General features: G+C 43.3%; 1 protein-coding gene across 1 annotated transcript; it reads right to left on the minus strand.

Moving 5' to 3' along the window:
* Window positions 1-509: 509 nt before the first annotated feature.
* Window positions 510-11,486, minus strand: LOC131483047 (tripartite motif-containing protein 64-like). Its single transcript, XM_058679912.1, has 7 exons — window positions 11,157-11,486; window positions 10,379-10,474; window positions 9,213-9,443; window positions 8,284-8,306; window positions 6,615-6,712; window positions 5,814-6,096; window positions 510-525 (listed from the first exon to the last, which is right to left on the minus strand). The coding sequence occupies exons 1-7, from the start codon at window positions 11,484-11,486 to the stop codon at window positions 510-512; spliced, it is 1,077 nt and encodes a 358-aa protein (XP_058535895.1).
* Window positions 11,487-14,833: the final 3,347 nt, after the last annotated feature.

The raw sequence follows: 14,833 nt of genomic DNA on the forward strand, positions 1-14,833 counted from the left end.
AGCCTAGGGTCTGTGTGGTTCCTGGAGCTGAGGGCCGACAGCCCCCTGATCTTTGTTGGTGCCCCTACGGGCCCCATCTTGGACACTGAGGCAAGTGCTCCGAACACTGATTAAACTGCAAGAGGAGGAGTGGTAAACTGTGCATGCGCTATTTTAGCAGCACTCAGATAACAGTGTCATGGGACCAGACACTGTTACACTGAAGGGGTGACAGCTGAGTAGCCCAAGAACGGACCTGGGGACAAAAATACCACCATCTTAGAGCACTGCTCAGGCTCCACAGGAAAAAACATCCCCGACAAGGCACACCACCAACACCACCCAAAATAACCTCAGGAGGTACTCAGACTTATGGACATCAGGGGTGACAATCTCAGTGCTGCTATTAAAATCAGTGCCACAGACAAAGCAGTTATTCAGGACAGCTGTGTTTTCCAAATCCAGGGCACTAATTGAACATAAAAATCAACTTATTCACCTGTAGGTAATACATCATAGAGATGATTTCGTCAAACAGACTGGCAACTACAAAAGGTAAAAGACGAGACAAAAGCACTATGAATCTTACTGAAAACTTTCCAACAAAAGAGTAAAAGCTTAGCCCACTCTCACAGTTAACTGAGGAAGACATTGAGAAAATGAGAGACGAAGAACTCAGAAAACTTGCTGCAAAGCTGCTGGTCAACAATAAGAAGTATGGCCTCCGAGGGCATCCAATTCCCTGTGGCCTCCTAGGCAGTTGGGACGTAGTTCTTGTTGCTCATATTAATAGTTTGTGGTGAAGGTCTGGGAGTCTTCATGGTTGGGATCCAAGCTTCCTCCTTACCACCTGCTCCAATCTGGAGTGCCCTCCTGCTGCACGCACATGACCTCCTGTTAAGAGGTTGTCAGGATCGCACCCAATTCCCCCCTCATGCATTGGTATAGTAGTTTTATTGTTGTTTAGTGCCGCTTTGAGTCTGTTGTCTTTGAATTACCAGATTTGATCTTGATAGGCTATATTGTACTTTTTCCTCACTCTTTTTATGGTCCTGAAAGACTTCTCTGCACTCCCTCCCCATCACGGATTAACATAGCTTATTGAGGGTAAAGTAGGTTTTACAGTTTTTCGATGTAGATCTTAAGTATTTTGAAGTAATTGTTGGTTTATTGTTTATATCACATTATCTTATTACATTGGATACAGGTTGTTATAGATTGCACTAATATTACAATATACAGGTACTATCTTCCAAGTTGTCATCTTATCATCTCAGATTAAGGCAAACATGTGGTATTTAACCTTTTGGGATTGGTTCATTTCTCTTAGCATGATGGATTCCAGTCGGGCCCATTTGACCACAAAGAACTGCATTTCGTTTTTTTTTTTAATAGCTGAGTAGTATTCCATAGAGTAGATGAACCATAGCTTTCTTATCCAGTCTTCTATTGATGGGCATTTTGGTTGCTTCCAGGTTTTTGCGATTGTAGATTGTGCTGCTATGAACATAGGTGTGCATGCTGGTTTCTTGTGTAGGAGATGCTTGGGATACATCCCTAAGAGTGCTATTGCTGGATCATATGGTATGTTGATTTTCAGTTGTTTGAGTATTTGCCAAACTGATTCCCATAGAGCTTGTGCAAGTCTGCAGTCCCACCAGCAGTGGAGAAGGGTTCCCTTTTCCCCACATCCTCGCCAGCAAGTGTTGGTGGTATCATGTATGTGTGCCATCCTTACTGGAGTTAGGTGGCACCTCATTGTTGTCTTCATTTGGATTTCCCTTATTGCCAGGGAACTTGAACAGTTTTTCATATGCTTGTTTGCCATTTGGGTTTGCTCTTTTGTGAAATGTCTGCCCATTTCCCATGCCATTTCTTGAGCAGTTTGTTTGTTCTGGTGTTCTGGTTTCTCTGGAGTTCTTTGTATATTCTGGAGACCAGCCCTCTATCTCCTATGTAGTGTGCAAAGATCTTCTCCCATTCTGTAGGTTGTTTTTTTTACTTTGTTGATTGTTTCCCTTGCTGTACAAAAGCTTCTTAGTTTGATGAGGTCCCAATTGTTTATTTTGGTCTCGATTTCTACTGTTTTTGGAGTCTTTTTTAGAAAGGCAGGGCCTACTCTGAGGTCACCCACCCCCAACCGGAGCTTCCACAGGGGATGGAAGAAGTCAAAACACTACCGTGCAGAAACCAACATCATCGGAAAGACAACCAAAAGCCCTGAGCGGTCCGCAGACACAGAAGAACGATAAATGTCCTTCGGGACCAGGGAGGAGAGCTTTCTCTGGTCCGAGCCTGGCTCCAACTCTGGACCCCCAACTCCCTCGCAGTGACCATCAGGATCGCTCCAAAAACCCCTCGTAGCAAACAATCATACAAACTAAAAAAACCTAAAATAAATAGACAAACAACAAAAAGTAGAGCTTGGAATCTGACAGGAAAGAGATGGCGTGGATTGGCTCATGCCTCGCTGGGTGGAACACAAAGATAAGTCACTCCTCACCATGGTGTTGGGGATTTCCCTGCACAAACCCCCCCCTCAAAAAAATGTTCTGCACCTTAATTGTTGACAAATGTCTTGTTAGAGTTACAAGCCAGTCTAGATTACCCTAAAATCTGCGAAGATCAGAAAAATTATACTTCAACACAACAAATGGCTAAATACTAAAATGAAATAGACACGAGACAGCTGAATGGTACCTTATAGCCATTTTAAGGTATATAGCAGCCGGTCCTGTATATAAACTAAAATTGAAATGTCAATGAGCTAAGCATAGATTGTGGTTAAGAACTTGCTTTTTTTTTTTTTTTTTTCAACATACTGTTTACTCAAAACCATGTCAATTCCATAATGTTGCAAACTGCTGTTGATGTTATATTGGGACTCTTATTTGACTGGGATGATATTTTACCAGCCCTATCTTCGGACCAGAAATGGTCTCCCCAAGAACCTGTTCAACCCATCCGGACAATAAGTAGCTGGACTCTATGCTTGGTATACATATGCAAGGAAAGAATCTTGATTGAATTTGAACTGTAATACTGCATCAAGGTGGAGGAATCCACCAGGGGGGAGGGGCGTGGGGAGGGGAGGATTCCCAGAGCCTATGAAACTGTCACATAATGCAAAATAATTAATAATAATAATAGTAAAAATAATAATAAAAACAATGAAAAGTATGAACAGTTCAAAGAAGAAATAGCAGTAATACATCAAATTAAGGCTGATATATCAGAAATGAAGAACACAGAAGAGCAAATTAAAAATACAGTGGAGATTTGATCTTGATAGGCTATATTGTACTTTGTTTTCACTCTTTTTATGGTCCGGAAAGATTTCCCTGCACTCCCTCCCCATTACAGGTTAATACATAATACCACCAACACTTGCTGGCGAGGATGTGGGGAAAAGGGAACCCTTCTCCACTGCTGGTGGGACTGCAGACTTGCACAAGCTCTATGGGAATCAGTTTGGCAAATACTCAAACAACTGAAAATCAACATACCATATGATCCAGCAATAGCACTCCTAGGGATACATCCAAAACATCTCCTACACAAGAAACCAGCATGCACGTCTATGTTCATAGCAGCACAATCTACAATTGCAAAAACCTGGAAGCAACCAAAATGCCCATCAATAGAAGACTGGATAAGAAAGCTATGGTTCATCTACTCTATGGAATACTACTCAGCTATTAAAAAAAAAACGAAATGCAGTTCTTTGTGGTCAAATGGGCCCGACTGGAATCCATCATGCTAAGAGAAATGAACCAATCCCAAAAGGTTAAATACCACATGTTTGCCTTAATCTGAGATAAAACCTAATATACTTTTAAAACCCTATGCAACTCAGAAATGCGGTGGGAGAGCAGAGAAATCTTCCATCTCCTTAGAATGTGTGAGGAAGACGTGAGGTATAACCTATCAGGAACATAACAGGTGACTTATAGCCAACAGATTCAAATCAGCATTAGACAACAGTAAAACTACAAAGACATCCAGGGGGAATCAAGAGCAGTCCTGAAAACTTCTTAACAGCAGTTCATATGCACAGAGTGGGGGTGTGGGGGGACAGCAGAGTGGAGCAGAGAGACAGGAGGATGCTTTTATTCCAACCCTGGAGACTCCTGAATTCTCACCAAGGACTATCAGTATGGACACCAAGGACTACATCCCACTGCCAAAGAGACCACGGGGAATTGGAGTGCCTCCGGAGGCCGAGATCTCTGAGGTTACCCACCCCCATTTGGATCTACCACATGTGATGGAAGTAGCCCAAATCTTTCCTTGCCAAATCCTTCCTAGCCCAAATCCCGGGTCACTGGAACCACATCCAGGAACCCTGAGTGATCCACAGAAACAGAAGAGTAAATTTCCTTCGGGACTACGGTTTTACTTAGTCCCAACTTTGAATCCCCACCCTCTTGCAATGACCATCTGGGTCACTCTAGAGGCAGACCCAAAACACACACACACACACACACACACACACACACACACACACAAATTAGAATGGACAAAGAACAACAAGGAAAGCTTAGAACCAGACAGGAAATGCTCAGTGTGGACTCACACATACCTTAGTAGGAAAGACATAAAGATTAGTTACTCCTCACTAAGGTATTGAAGATTTCTCTGCACACTCCTCCTAAAACTGTTCTGCACCTCAATTGTTGACATATGCCTTGTTAGAGTTATAACTCAGTTTAGACTGTCCTAAAATATGCCAAGTTGAGCAAAATTATGCTTCAACACTATAAACTATAAACTATTTATAAACTATAAATACTAAAATGGAAATAGACCCGAGACAGCTGAAGAGTACTCTATAGCCATTTTAAGGTGTATAGCAGCTGGTTCTGTGTACAAACTAAAACTGAAATGTCAATGAAGGAGTCACAGAATGTAGTTAAGAACTTACAATTCTTTTAACATATTGGTTACTCAATACCATGTCAATTAATTCCATAATGTTGTAAATTGTTGTTGATGTTATGTTGTGGCCTTACATTGATTGGGATGATATTCTGTCAGCTCTGCCTTCAGACCAGAGATGGTCTCCTCAAGAAACCGTTGAATTTACCTGGACAATAAGATGCTGGACCCTATGCTTGGTACATGCTTGCAATCAAAGAATCTTGACTGATTTTGAAATGTAATACAGCAACAAGGTGGAGGAATCACCCAAGAAGGGAGGGTACGGGGAAGGGTGGGAGCAATCCCAGAGTCTATGAAACTGTGTCACATAATGCAATAGATTTTTAAAATATATATATAGATATATTCAATGTATCTATATATATTAAAAAAGAAATGCACCAAATTAAAAGTGCAAGAATTGTTGGCTCATAAATGGGTGTTGGATTCCTATAGGGGGTACTGAACAGGTACTAGAATCAGACGAGTATTGGTTACAATATTCTTTATTAAAGTTAAATTTCATATAAGGTTTCATACATGCAATGTGGTTGTCCAAATTAGAAACATATGGGGGTGAAAATTAATCTACCCTCTCTTAGGTACAAGGCATATAAAGACTGTGATGTCTCCCATGAGAAAGATTTTAAGACAGTTAGATTATCCACTCTGACATTCAACTGAAACAATTATAAAATGTGGCAATTTATGCAGTACCCATGCAAAGAAAGGGCTTCAGAAAGGAGGAGAAGGAGTTTGGAGGGAAACAATGTATGAGTGAACTTTGGGAAACATCATAGAAGCTCACCATTCCATATTCACAATCAAGAAACACCCCAACCAGACCCACAGGCCTCTCCACATAGTGATGTAATAATGGAGAACTGGTGCAGAGGATGTGACCATCACCGCACTTCATGGAATAAAGGAAAAATGCACCCTCTGTGTTAATAATGGTATCGGGGTCTTCCAAGCTGGAATCACTACAGAGTCCTAGAATCCAGGTGGAGGAGTGCGATACATCCACCTCGAAGTAATGCTTGCCAGAGCGGAAGGTCGGTGCACCCCACGCAACAAAACTCTGTGCTCTTGGGACTTGACTGGCAGCATCGTGGTGTTCTCCAAATATTTGATATCTGAGCTCCTCAGAAAGGAGTAGGTAGCGACTCGCCACTTTCTTTTTCAAACCATTAGGCCCTGCAAAAAGAAACAAACAAAAATTAGTCAATGAATTACCATTTCCATGTTCTAAAATCAAATCTATCTATCTTTTTTCTGTGCATAGAATCAATTCAGGTGTCCTCCTAGTAAAAAACAAGATACGGACAAAAAAACAGAAGGCATATGTTCAGTTTGCTGTCATGCTACCAAGATTAAGGACTTTGTTGCTTCAAAAAATTTAAATTACAGTGAAAATGAAGATCAAAATATTGACTATGGGAGCCGATATTCCTCATGGGGGCCGGTTTGTTCCCAGTCAGATGCACTTGCAATCCAGCTCCCTGCCAGTGAGCCAAGATCATCTGCCTGTTGGCAAGCTTCACTACAAAGCTCAGTTTGGATCACTGTAAAGTGATTCAACAAAGGGCAAAGTAAAATTTTAGTAAACCCTATTGTGTTTCCAGGTGCACAACATGGACTAATATGGGAAATGGCTCATGTGCCACCCACTGAAGAAGGCAATGACAGCTAGACTGATGCAGGCTGATGCTTACCTCTGAAATTATTCAGCATCTGTCGAAGTCCACTGATGCTCCAAGAAGTCAGCACAGGGTCCACTGGCTGGGGCCTGTATCTCAGCATGAGCTCTGCTCTGTGAGGAACAACACGTAGCACTTCAGGCAGGGGCAATCACACAGGCACCAAGACATCTAGAGAGTACCCAAGCAATTTTGCTTGAAGGTTTTAATTTTGCAGGTTTTTGAAGGTAAATTTCGCTCACTACTTCATTGCGATAAAATGGTTCATTAGGCTGAATATCACATCACATCGGATCACCTCACCTTCTGAGGTGTTTTCCATCCCTGAAATATTGGCCACCATGCTTATCCTACCAGGATCCCCTAGTTCAGGGAAAGTAGAGTTCTGGCAATCTTTTCTCTCTCTCTCTCTCTTTTTTTTTTTTTTTTTTAAGATTTTATTATTATTGGAAAGCCGGATATACAGAGAGGAGGAGAGACAGAGAGGAAGATCTTCCATCCGATGTTTCACTCCCCAAGTGAGCCGCAACGGGCCGGTGCGCGCCAATCCGAAGCCCGGAACCAGGAACCTCTTCCGGGTCTCCCACGCGGGTGCAGGGTCCCAAAGCTTTGGGCCGTCCTCCACTGCTTTCCCAGGCCACAAGCAGGGAGCTGGATGGGAAGTGGAGCTGCCGGGATTAGAACCGGCGCCCATATGGGATCCCGGGGCTTTCAAGGCGAGGACTTTAGCCACTAGGCCATGCCGCCGGGCCCCTCTCTCTCTTTTTTTAAGATTCTTTTTTTATTACAAAGGCAAATACACAGAGAGGATTAGAGACAGAGAAGAAGATCTTTCTTCCAATGATTCACTCTCCAAGTGGCCACAATGTCCGGTGCTGCGCTGATCCGAAGCCAGGAGCAAGAAACTTCCTCCAGGTCTCCCACATGGGATCAGAATTCCAAGGTTTTGGGCTGTCCTCGACTGCCTTCCCAGGCCACAAGCAGGAAGCAGGGTGGGACGTGGAGTTGCCGGGATTAGAACCGGCACCCATATTGATTGCCAGCGCATTCAAGGTGAGGAGTTTAGCTGCTAGGCCACAGTGCCAGACACCAAGTTCTGACAATTACATAGATCCAAAATCACAGGCAATCATCTATGGGCAATTTACCAGCAATCATCCCCAGCAGTACATCTGTGAGACATCCTCCGAGCCAGGAGGCTTGGGGCTTGTCTGCCATACAAGGAAAAGCAATTCCAGCCTGGCAGCCCTGGTCCTGGGGAAGCTGAGTGAGAGAATCCCCCTGATCCTGCCCTGCCTGGAAATGGGAAATTCTAGGAGAAAGCAAGGCCTGCTCACTGCTACTTCCAAGAGCAAAACCTCCCTTCTCTCCCCATCCTGAGGAATCCTCCTCTTTCCTGTGCTGATATTACTTTCCCACCATTCACTTTGATGGGATATTGGAGTAGCAGAAAGAGCAGAGAGGACAGACGGGGTGAAACAGACTCTTTCTGCAGAACCATACATTGCCACATTTGAAGTCAGCCACTTCTAAACTTACACCAAGGAGGAAAGTGCTGAGAACCCCAGCTGAACTAATTGGGGACACAGACTGATAAAACTGTTAATATATCACATTACAAGCACCTGACTCATCTTTAGGGCCACAATTTCTCACCCATCAGAGATGGTTGCTCTACACTCACCTTTCCAATTCCGTCTTCACATTCTGCAAGAAAAAGAAAATGACAAAAAAGCAGTTACTTTTGAGAACTCTTTCCTGAACTTTTGTGGAAAACTCATCATTTTTGTGAATGTGGTTTGCTTTAGTTGCTAGGAAATATCCACATCTGAAAGTAACAGAACCTGAGCTACCTCATGAAGCAATTCCAGTGTATGCCCAAAACAGATGGACCTCAGCATGAAGCTGTGAAGAGATGCCACAGGATGTAGGCTGAAGGTCAAATCCCAGCTGTCATTCCAGAGAGCTGAGTACTTTTGACTACATTGCTAAGCAGAGAAGAGAGCTGTCTGAGAAGCAGAGTGCATTGCAATAGGTGACTGATCCTGGCCCAAGCAAAAGGCAAAGCCTCCAAGTTGTTTAGCCAATTGATTTTAGATAAGGATCAGAGTGTTCTAGAAGACAGGCTGTGGAGATATTTTTCTACGTAGCCAATTACAAGTTTATAGCATTGTCCATGGTTGTGCAAATTAGTCTTTTTAATATCAATATCAATATATTCTCAAGTCCTGGCTGCAGTTTCCTTAGAGAAAATGCGTTCCTAATCCTTTCAAGTTTCGATGGCTGATCCTGCTCAACACAGGAAGCTTACTTATTTTCAGAATGGATAAGAATCATGCTGCACTGGCATGATTATGTTTCTGGGTAACTTTTTTTCTGGGGGCAGCATTTTTGATTACAAAGTAGAGAATCTTATCCAATGTATTATGGCAAAGATACAGAAACGATTTTCTGCCCATGCAGAATTAAGTGTTTAGGGCAATGAAATCTTTGAGTCATTTTGACACGTGTCATGCAGCTGAGAGTAGCTACAGGTGCAGTTAACATTTTAGTGTCCTGACAATCTGCTCGGAGAAGCCAACATGTCTCTGAACGTGGCCCTTCCCTGCTCACCTGCAGGAACTCCATGTCAGGCTTGTGGCACATCTCAACCAGCTCTTTGTATTTTTCTTTCACGCATTCTATGTGTTGGGTCATTCTCGATTCATGGTCCTGGAGCTGCTGCAAAAGCTCCCGTGCTTCGCTGTGCAGTCTCTGCAGATGCAGCTCTTCTTCCTCATGAAGAAGCATATGCATCTTCTGATACTGTGCCTTGATCATCTCCTCCCTTAGGGACACATACTCCTGTAGAGAGATTAGCTTGTGAGAATTGCATACCTGCACACTTAACAGGAATTTGAAGCATCTGATATCACTAGCTGAGTTGCTGAGTTGACCCCACTATCCCTGGGAGCACCTGTTTCAGCCTCTTTGCTTCACATCTTGCTCATTCTAATGTGCTAAGGCAGCATGCATGGCCTAAGGGCTTGTGCCTTTGATGGCTCATATGAGGGCTGTGGTGGAGGGTGAGTCAGCTCCATTCAACCTGACATTGCCATGGATCTTCCTGCCACTTGGGAAGTGAAGCAGAATATGGAAGATAGCTGCTTGTATTTCTCTCTCTCTGTCACATGTATCTTCAAATAGTGAAAAACTCTCAAGAAATACTTTATCAGTCAGTTGTATGTTGAGTTAGCACACCATTTGCTAGGTGCTGTGGGGTGCTAGGAATGCCTCTACACACTTCTAGTCCTTTCTCTTTAAATATACTCCAGAAAGAACTCAGGGTCTCTCTCTAGATAGCTGTCTCACTTTCTGTCTCTTCTCTCACCCTAGTCTTCATCAATGTTCGAATTGCATCACTAATTCTATTCATCTCTATACCTTTTGCTTCCTGGCCTTTATGTCTGTTTTTTTCATTTTAATGCTTAAATATTATACAGTACACAGATATTTGTGCAATTATTCAATTTTCCACTTTGGTACTATTATTTTCTCATTTGTATTTTAGTACTTGTGTGTCTGAGAAGATTTTTGTAACACTTCTAAGTTGCATCAGGAATAGCTGGGATGATGATTTCCTGTAGTATCCTTCTCATGAGCTCTTTCAGCTAGTGAGAGAGTTATCCTTGCAACACTGTGCTTTGGGTGTAAGGAAATCACTCCCCTTGAAGAGGAAGTGGAAATTGCTCAAAGGTATAAGGTGTTAGGTTCGTTGCATCCAATCTTTTCATTCTTACCATAAAGGACTGCTTCCTCCTTATTTCCTCAGGAACATGGATTTTCAGTTCCTGCATAAATTCCCATAGAGCATTCATTTCCTTTAGAACAGTTCCCTGTAAAATAATTTCAGGGTTAGGAAACAATGAGGTGAGGTAGTGTCTATTCCCCTTCCTTGATGTATTTGACATGGCAGTGGCTCTGGCATTTTCTACAATTCCTATTCCTTTCCTTTCTTTTCCTTTCCTTTCTTTTCCTTCCTTTCCTTTCCTAATTCTTTCATTTTTTTCCTTTCCTTTCCTTTCCTTTCCTTTATTTTCCTTTCCTTTCTTTCCTTTCTGTTTTAGTGTTTTGTTCTTGCTTTCATATAGAATATGTCTTCATAGTGTCACAAAATGACCAATTTTACATCTGATCTCTAGGACAAGGACATGACAGAACATTGCAATGGAATGTCTGAAGAAAGCCCGAAGGCAGTATACAGCATTTATGGAAAAAGCTGTGTGTACTTGACTTTTCCATGAAGCAGGACCTGTTGCAGACCACTGGCTCTATCAACCCCGACTGAGGGTGCATGCACACTATTTCTACATTGGCTCTCCTTCAGATCAAATCAACCCAACTTGAGACTTGATCAACCTGAGCCACAGCATTGAAGTACATACTAGCCTCTTGGAATATATAGTGAAAATACCACATCTACTGTGTCTTTCTCAACTACACTGGAGCCTTAGTCCACATCTTTCTCTCCAACTTGAGGTCTCTGAGATCCTACTCAGCTCTTCAGATATCACTCACCCTGGATTCCTCAGCAGCAAACTGCATCTGGCTGTGGCCATGTCCGTTGGCTCCTGAAGATTCAGAGACAGAATCACAGCACACGTTCTTGTCCAAGTCACCCAGGAGTCCTGTGTCATCGCTGTGTATACCACAGACCTGCCCATGTGAGCTCGGGTGCTGCCTCATTCTGTCCAGCCTGACAGCTGTGGCCAGTTTCTGAAGTCTTATGTTGGTTTTAAAGTTTGTCTTCTCTGACTTGTGCCTACACTCTGGGCAGCAGAGTGGCGCTGAGCCTTCTTCCCAGCACAGGTAGATGCAGGGTCGGCAAAAGCTGTGGCCACACTCCATTGTGACAGGATCCAGGAAATACTGCAAGCAAATGCTGCATGTGACATTGTTCTGGAACTCTTGCACTATGAATGGATCCATGCTTCTGTGCAAATACTGTAAAATTAGAGAGAATTGTGGTAATTTTTTCCTAAGGCAACAATGCTGAGACAGCTCTGTCCGGCTAAGGCTCTGGGTATACTCATTATTAAGTCAGCCCCACACAAAACTCGATTTCAGAAGTACAAACAAGCAGGGGCTTTAAGCCAAGAGATAAGGAATTAAGGCAAGTATCAGCTTTGTTTCAGGTACAATACAAATTTCCTTAGCAGGGCCCTGCCAAAAGGACTTTTGTCTAAATTCCTCTCTTTGAAATAGTCGTCACCCCATGTTGGCACCAGCTCTAATCCAGGTACCCTTATTTCAAACCTGTTTCCTGCCTGTGTCATGGGAAAGCATTGGCGACCACGCACGTCTTGATCCTTGCTCCCGTCTGGTGTCCACATAGAATCTCGGCACATGCAAAGCAAGGACTTTAACCACTGGGCTATCACACTGAGCCCATAACTCATTGATTTTAAAGATTTCTTTGTTTATTTATATTTGTTGCAACGTTATCTCTACAGAGAGGAGGAGAAACAGAGAGGAAGATCTTTTGTCCTATGATTCACTCCCCAAGTGACCAGAACAGCTGGATCTGGGCCGATCCAAAGCCAGAAGCAAGGAGATTCTTCGCGGTCTCCCTCACGCATGCAGGGTCCCAAGCATTGCACTGTCCTCAGCTGCTTTCCCAGGCCACAGTCAGGCAGCGGGATGGAAAGCTGGGCCGCCAGAATTAGAACTGGCACCCATATGGGATCCCGGCACATTCCAGGCAAGGCCATTAGCCTTTGGATACCAAACTGAAGACAGCATTTATTCACATTTTTTGGAAAGCCTAGTCGGAAAGTGAAGGAGAGACAGATGAAAAGCTCTTCCATTATCTTGACCATGCACAGAAAGGCAACAAGGTTGAGGCCAAGTCAACCTGAAGCCAGGAGGAGGAGTCTTCTGGATTCTGCAAGGATGCTGTGGAACACGTAGGCATGCCGCCGTCCTCACCTCCCTTCTGGGCATAAGTAGGGAGCAGCACAGAACTAGATCCCATGCAACACAAAATCTGCACCACATGGGACCAAAGCGCCTGCAGGCAGAGGTTCAGCCGGCTGACACAATACATGATTATTTTCAGCAAGTGGGAATGCCACTTGTTTGCTCAAATGAGACCAGTAGGAACTGACCACTAAGCTTAAAATAGGCTTATAAGACAGAATATGCAGAAGGGCCTTCCTCTAAATTCCATGCTCACCTGTGTCTGCTATCACTGGTATTACCACTGAGAACTACAAAAATGTCCAGGAAGATGAGTAGTCACAGGTTCCTTCAGGTCTGTGACGCGGGGCTACTGCCTGTTAAAACGGCGGCTGTTCGCTGAGAAGGCTCTGAGGAAGTCTGCTTTTATAGTGTTCACCTCGCCTTGAGCCACACCCACCCAATCAGCGGAGCCTCTGATGTCAGCAGAAATCAGAGTGCATGATGGGGTTAGAGAGAAAGGTTTGAACAGGTGTTGGATTTAGAAGGTACAGTAAACACGAGTTGGGCTCACTGACTGACACATGTAGACCAGGTTTGTTGGGAACTATGGAGTTGTAGAGACACTGCAGATGTTTCCAGAGGAACTTTTCACTGAGATCTGGAAAGGGGACATCCGGAAAAGCAGCAGACAAGGATCCAACCAGTGCAGCCTTTGGCACCGTATTGGAAATCTGAGTGGATTGCCAGAATCCTGGATTCAGCCTGACCTAGGCCCTAATGCTTCAGGTCATTTGAGAAGTGACCCCACATGGAAGATTCCTGTCTGTCTGTCTGTCTGTGTGTGCGTCTGTCTGTCTGTGAATTCCTTTCTGTGTGCCACTCGGCCTTGCAAATTGATGAAATCATTCTTTCCTAATGAAGAAATGATAAGGATTGATACTGTCCCTGCCATATTGCTAAGATCTTCCTAGGTCATCTAGTTCTACACTGCATCCAGTTCTCAACCAGATTGCCCGGGTTGGTGTGGTAGCCAATAACTGTGTTTATTAATCCATAACATTAATTGCAGATTTAGTGACACCTTTTGATCATATCTATGCTTTTCTGGTCTTGGCTGGTTTTTCAGACACCAGTTTCACTGTCTTTCGCTGCACCAACGTCATGCCTCTCCCGTCTCCCAGGCTGTATATTACATTGAGAGATCAATTGGAGTGATTGCTTTAACATGCATCACATCAAATTAATCCCGGTTATATTCCCACTGACAAAAGTGCTGACCAGCCAATTTCAAATCGCTATCCTTTCTTTTCCCTTCTCTGCATGACTCTGTGACTGCAATCAATTGATAAAGCTTGAACACAATTTGATTTGATGTTTTTCTGCAACTTATTTTCAATGACCATTGCATTGAAAACAGAGTTAACAGTGTCTGAGTAAGAGTAAGACAAATAGATACAGGGAAGTTCAGTTCCTCCCATGCTTTCACAGCCAGAGTTGGGGTAGGCTGAGGCTTGGAGACCATTAACTGCTCTGGTATCCAAAAAGACTGGGCAGAACCCTGGCTATTTGATTGTGAGTCACTGCATGCTGCTCAGTAGGAAGTTCAGCTGGAAGCTGAGCGGGATTAAATCCAGCTTTCCTATTTTTTTTTTCCTTTTTCTTTAATGAATTGGCTGATTCTTTAAAAAAGCTTTGATCTACACAGAGAAAGAGAAAACTGCAATCATGTGTTGTCTATAGTTGATCCCTAGGGGGCCACGATAGACAGGGTGAGAAGAGAACTGGCTTAAGGGAGGGGCCATTTGTTAACACCCTTCTGGAAGATGTCATTGAAAGCAATTGGATTAAACTGAATTTCTTATGCTGAACTTCATAAGAAATGACTTTAAGAAGACAATTTTCCCTTAGACTTGACAAGCACAGTAGATGATGTGCTTCAGTTTAAAGGACATTTCTGAAAATTCCTTTCTTTCAATTACAAATGTGTGTATATCTATGACTATAAGAATCATAACCTAAGCGATGCTGATGATGCATCTGGAGATACTTGATATGAAAGAGACACAGCCACATATTTCTGTGTTTTAGTTCTATGAATCTGTAGCTCAAGGATTTCAGGAGATGGGTTGCCCAATTTCTATGGCTGATGAGTGATGAATGGTGGGTCGAGTGAGGTGAGGAATCCTATCACCAGACAGGACAGAATTTCCAGAGCAGCAGGTCAAGGATAGCCTCTGCACGAAGCCAGCTTGAATGAATCCCTGATGTCTCACCCGACAGCTGAATTGTGTCTA

The sequence above is a fragment of the Ochotona princeps genome, chromosome 22 (assembly GCF_030435755.1).
Source record: "Ochotona princeps isolate mOchPri1 chromosome 22, mOchPri1.hap1, whole genome shotgun sequence".
In the NCBI taxonomy this organism is placed as follows: domain Eukaryota; kingdom Metazoa; phylum Chordata; class Mammalia; order Lagomorpha; family Ochotonidae; genus Ochotona; species Ochotona princeps.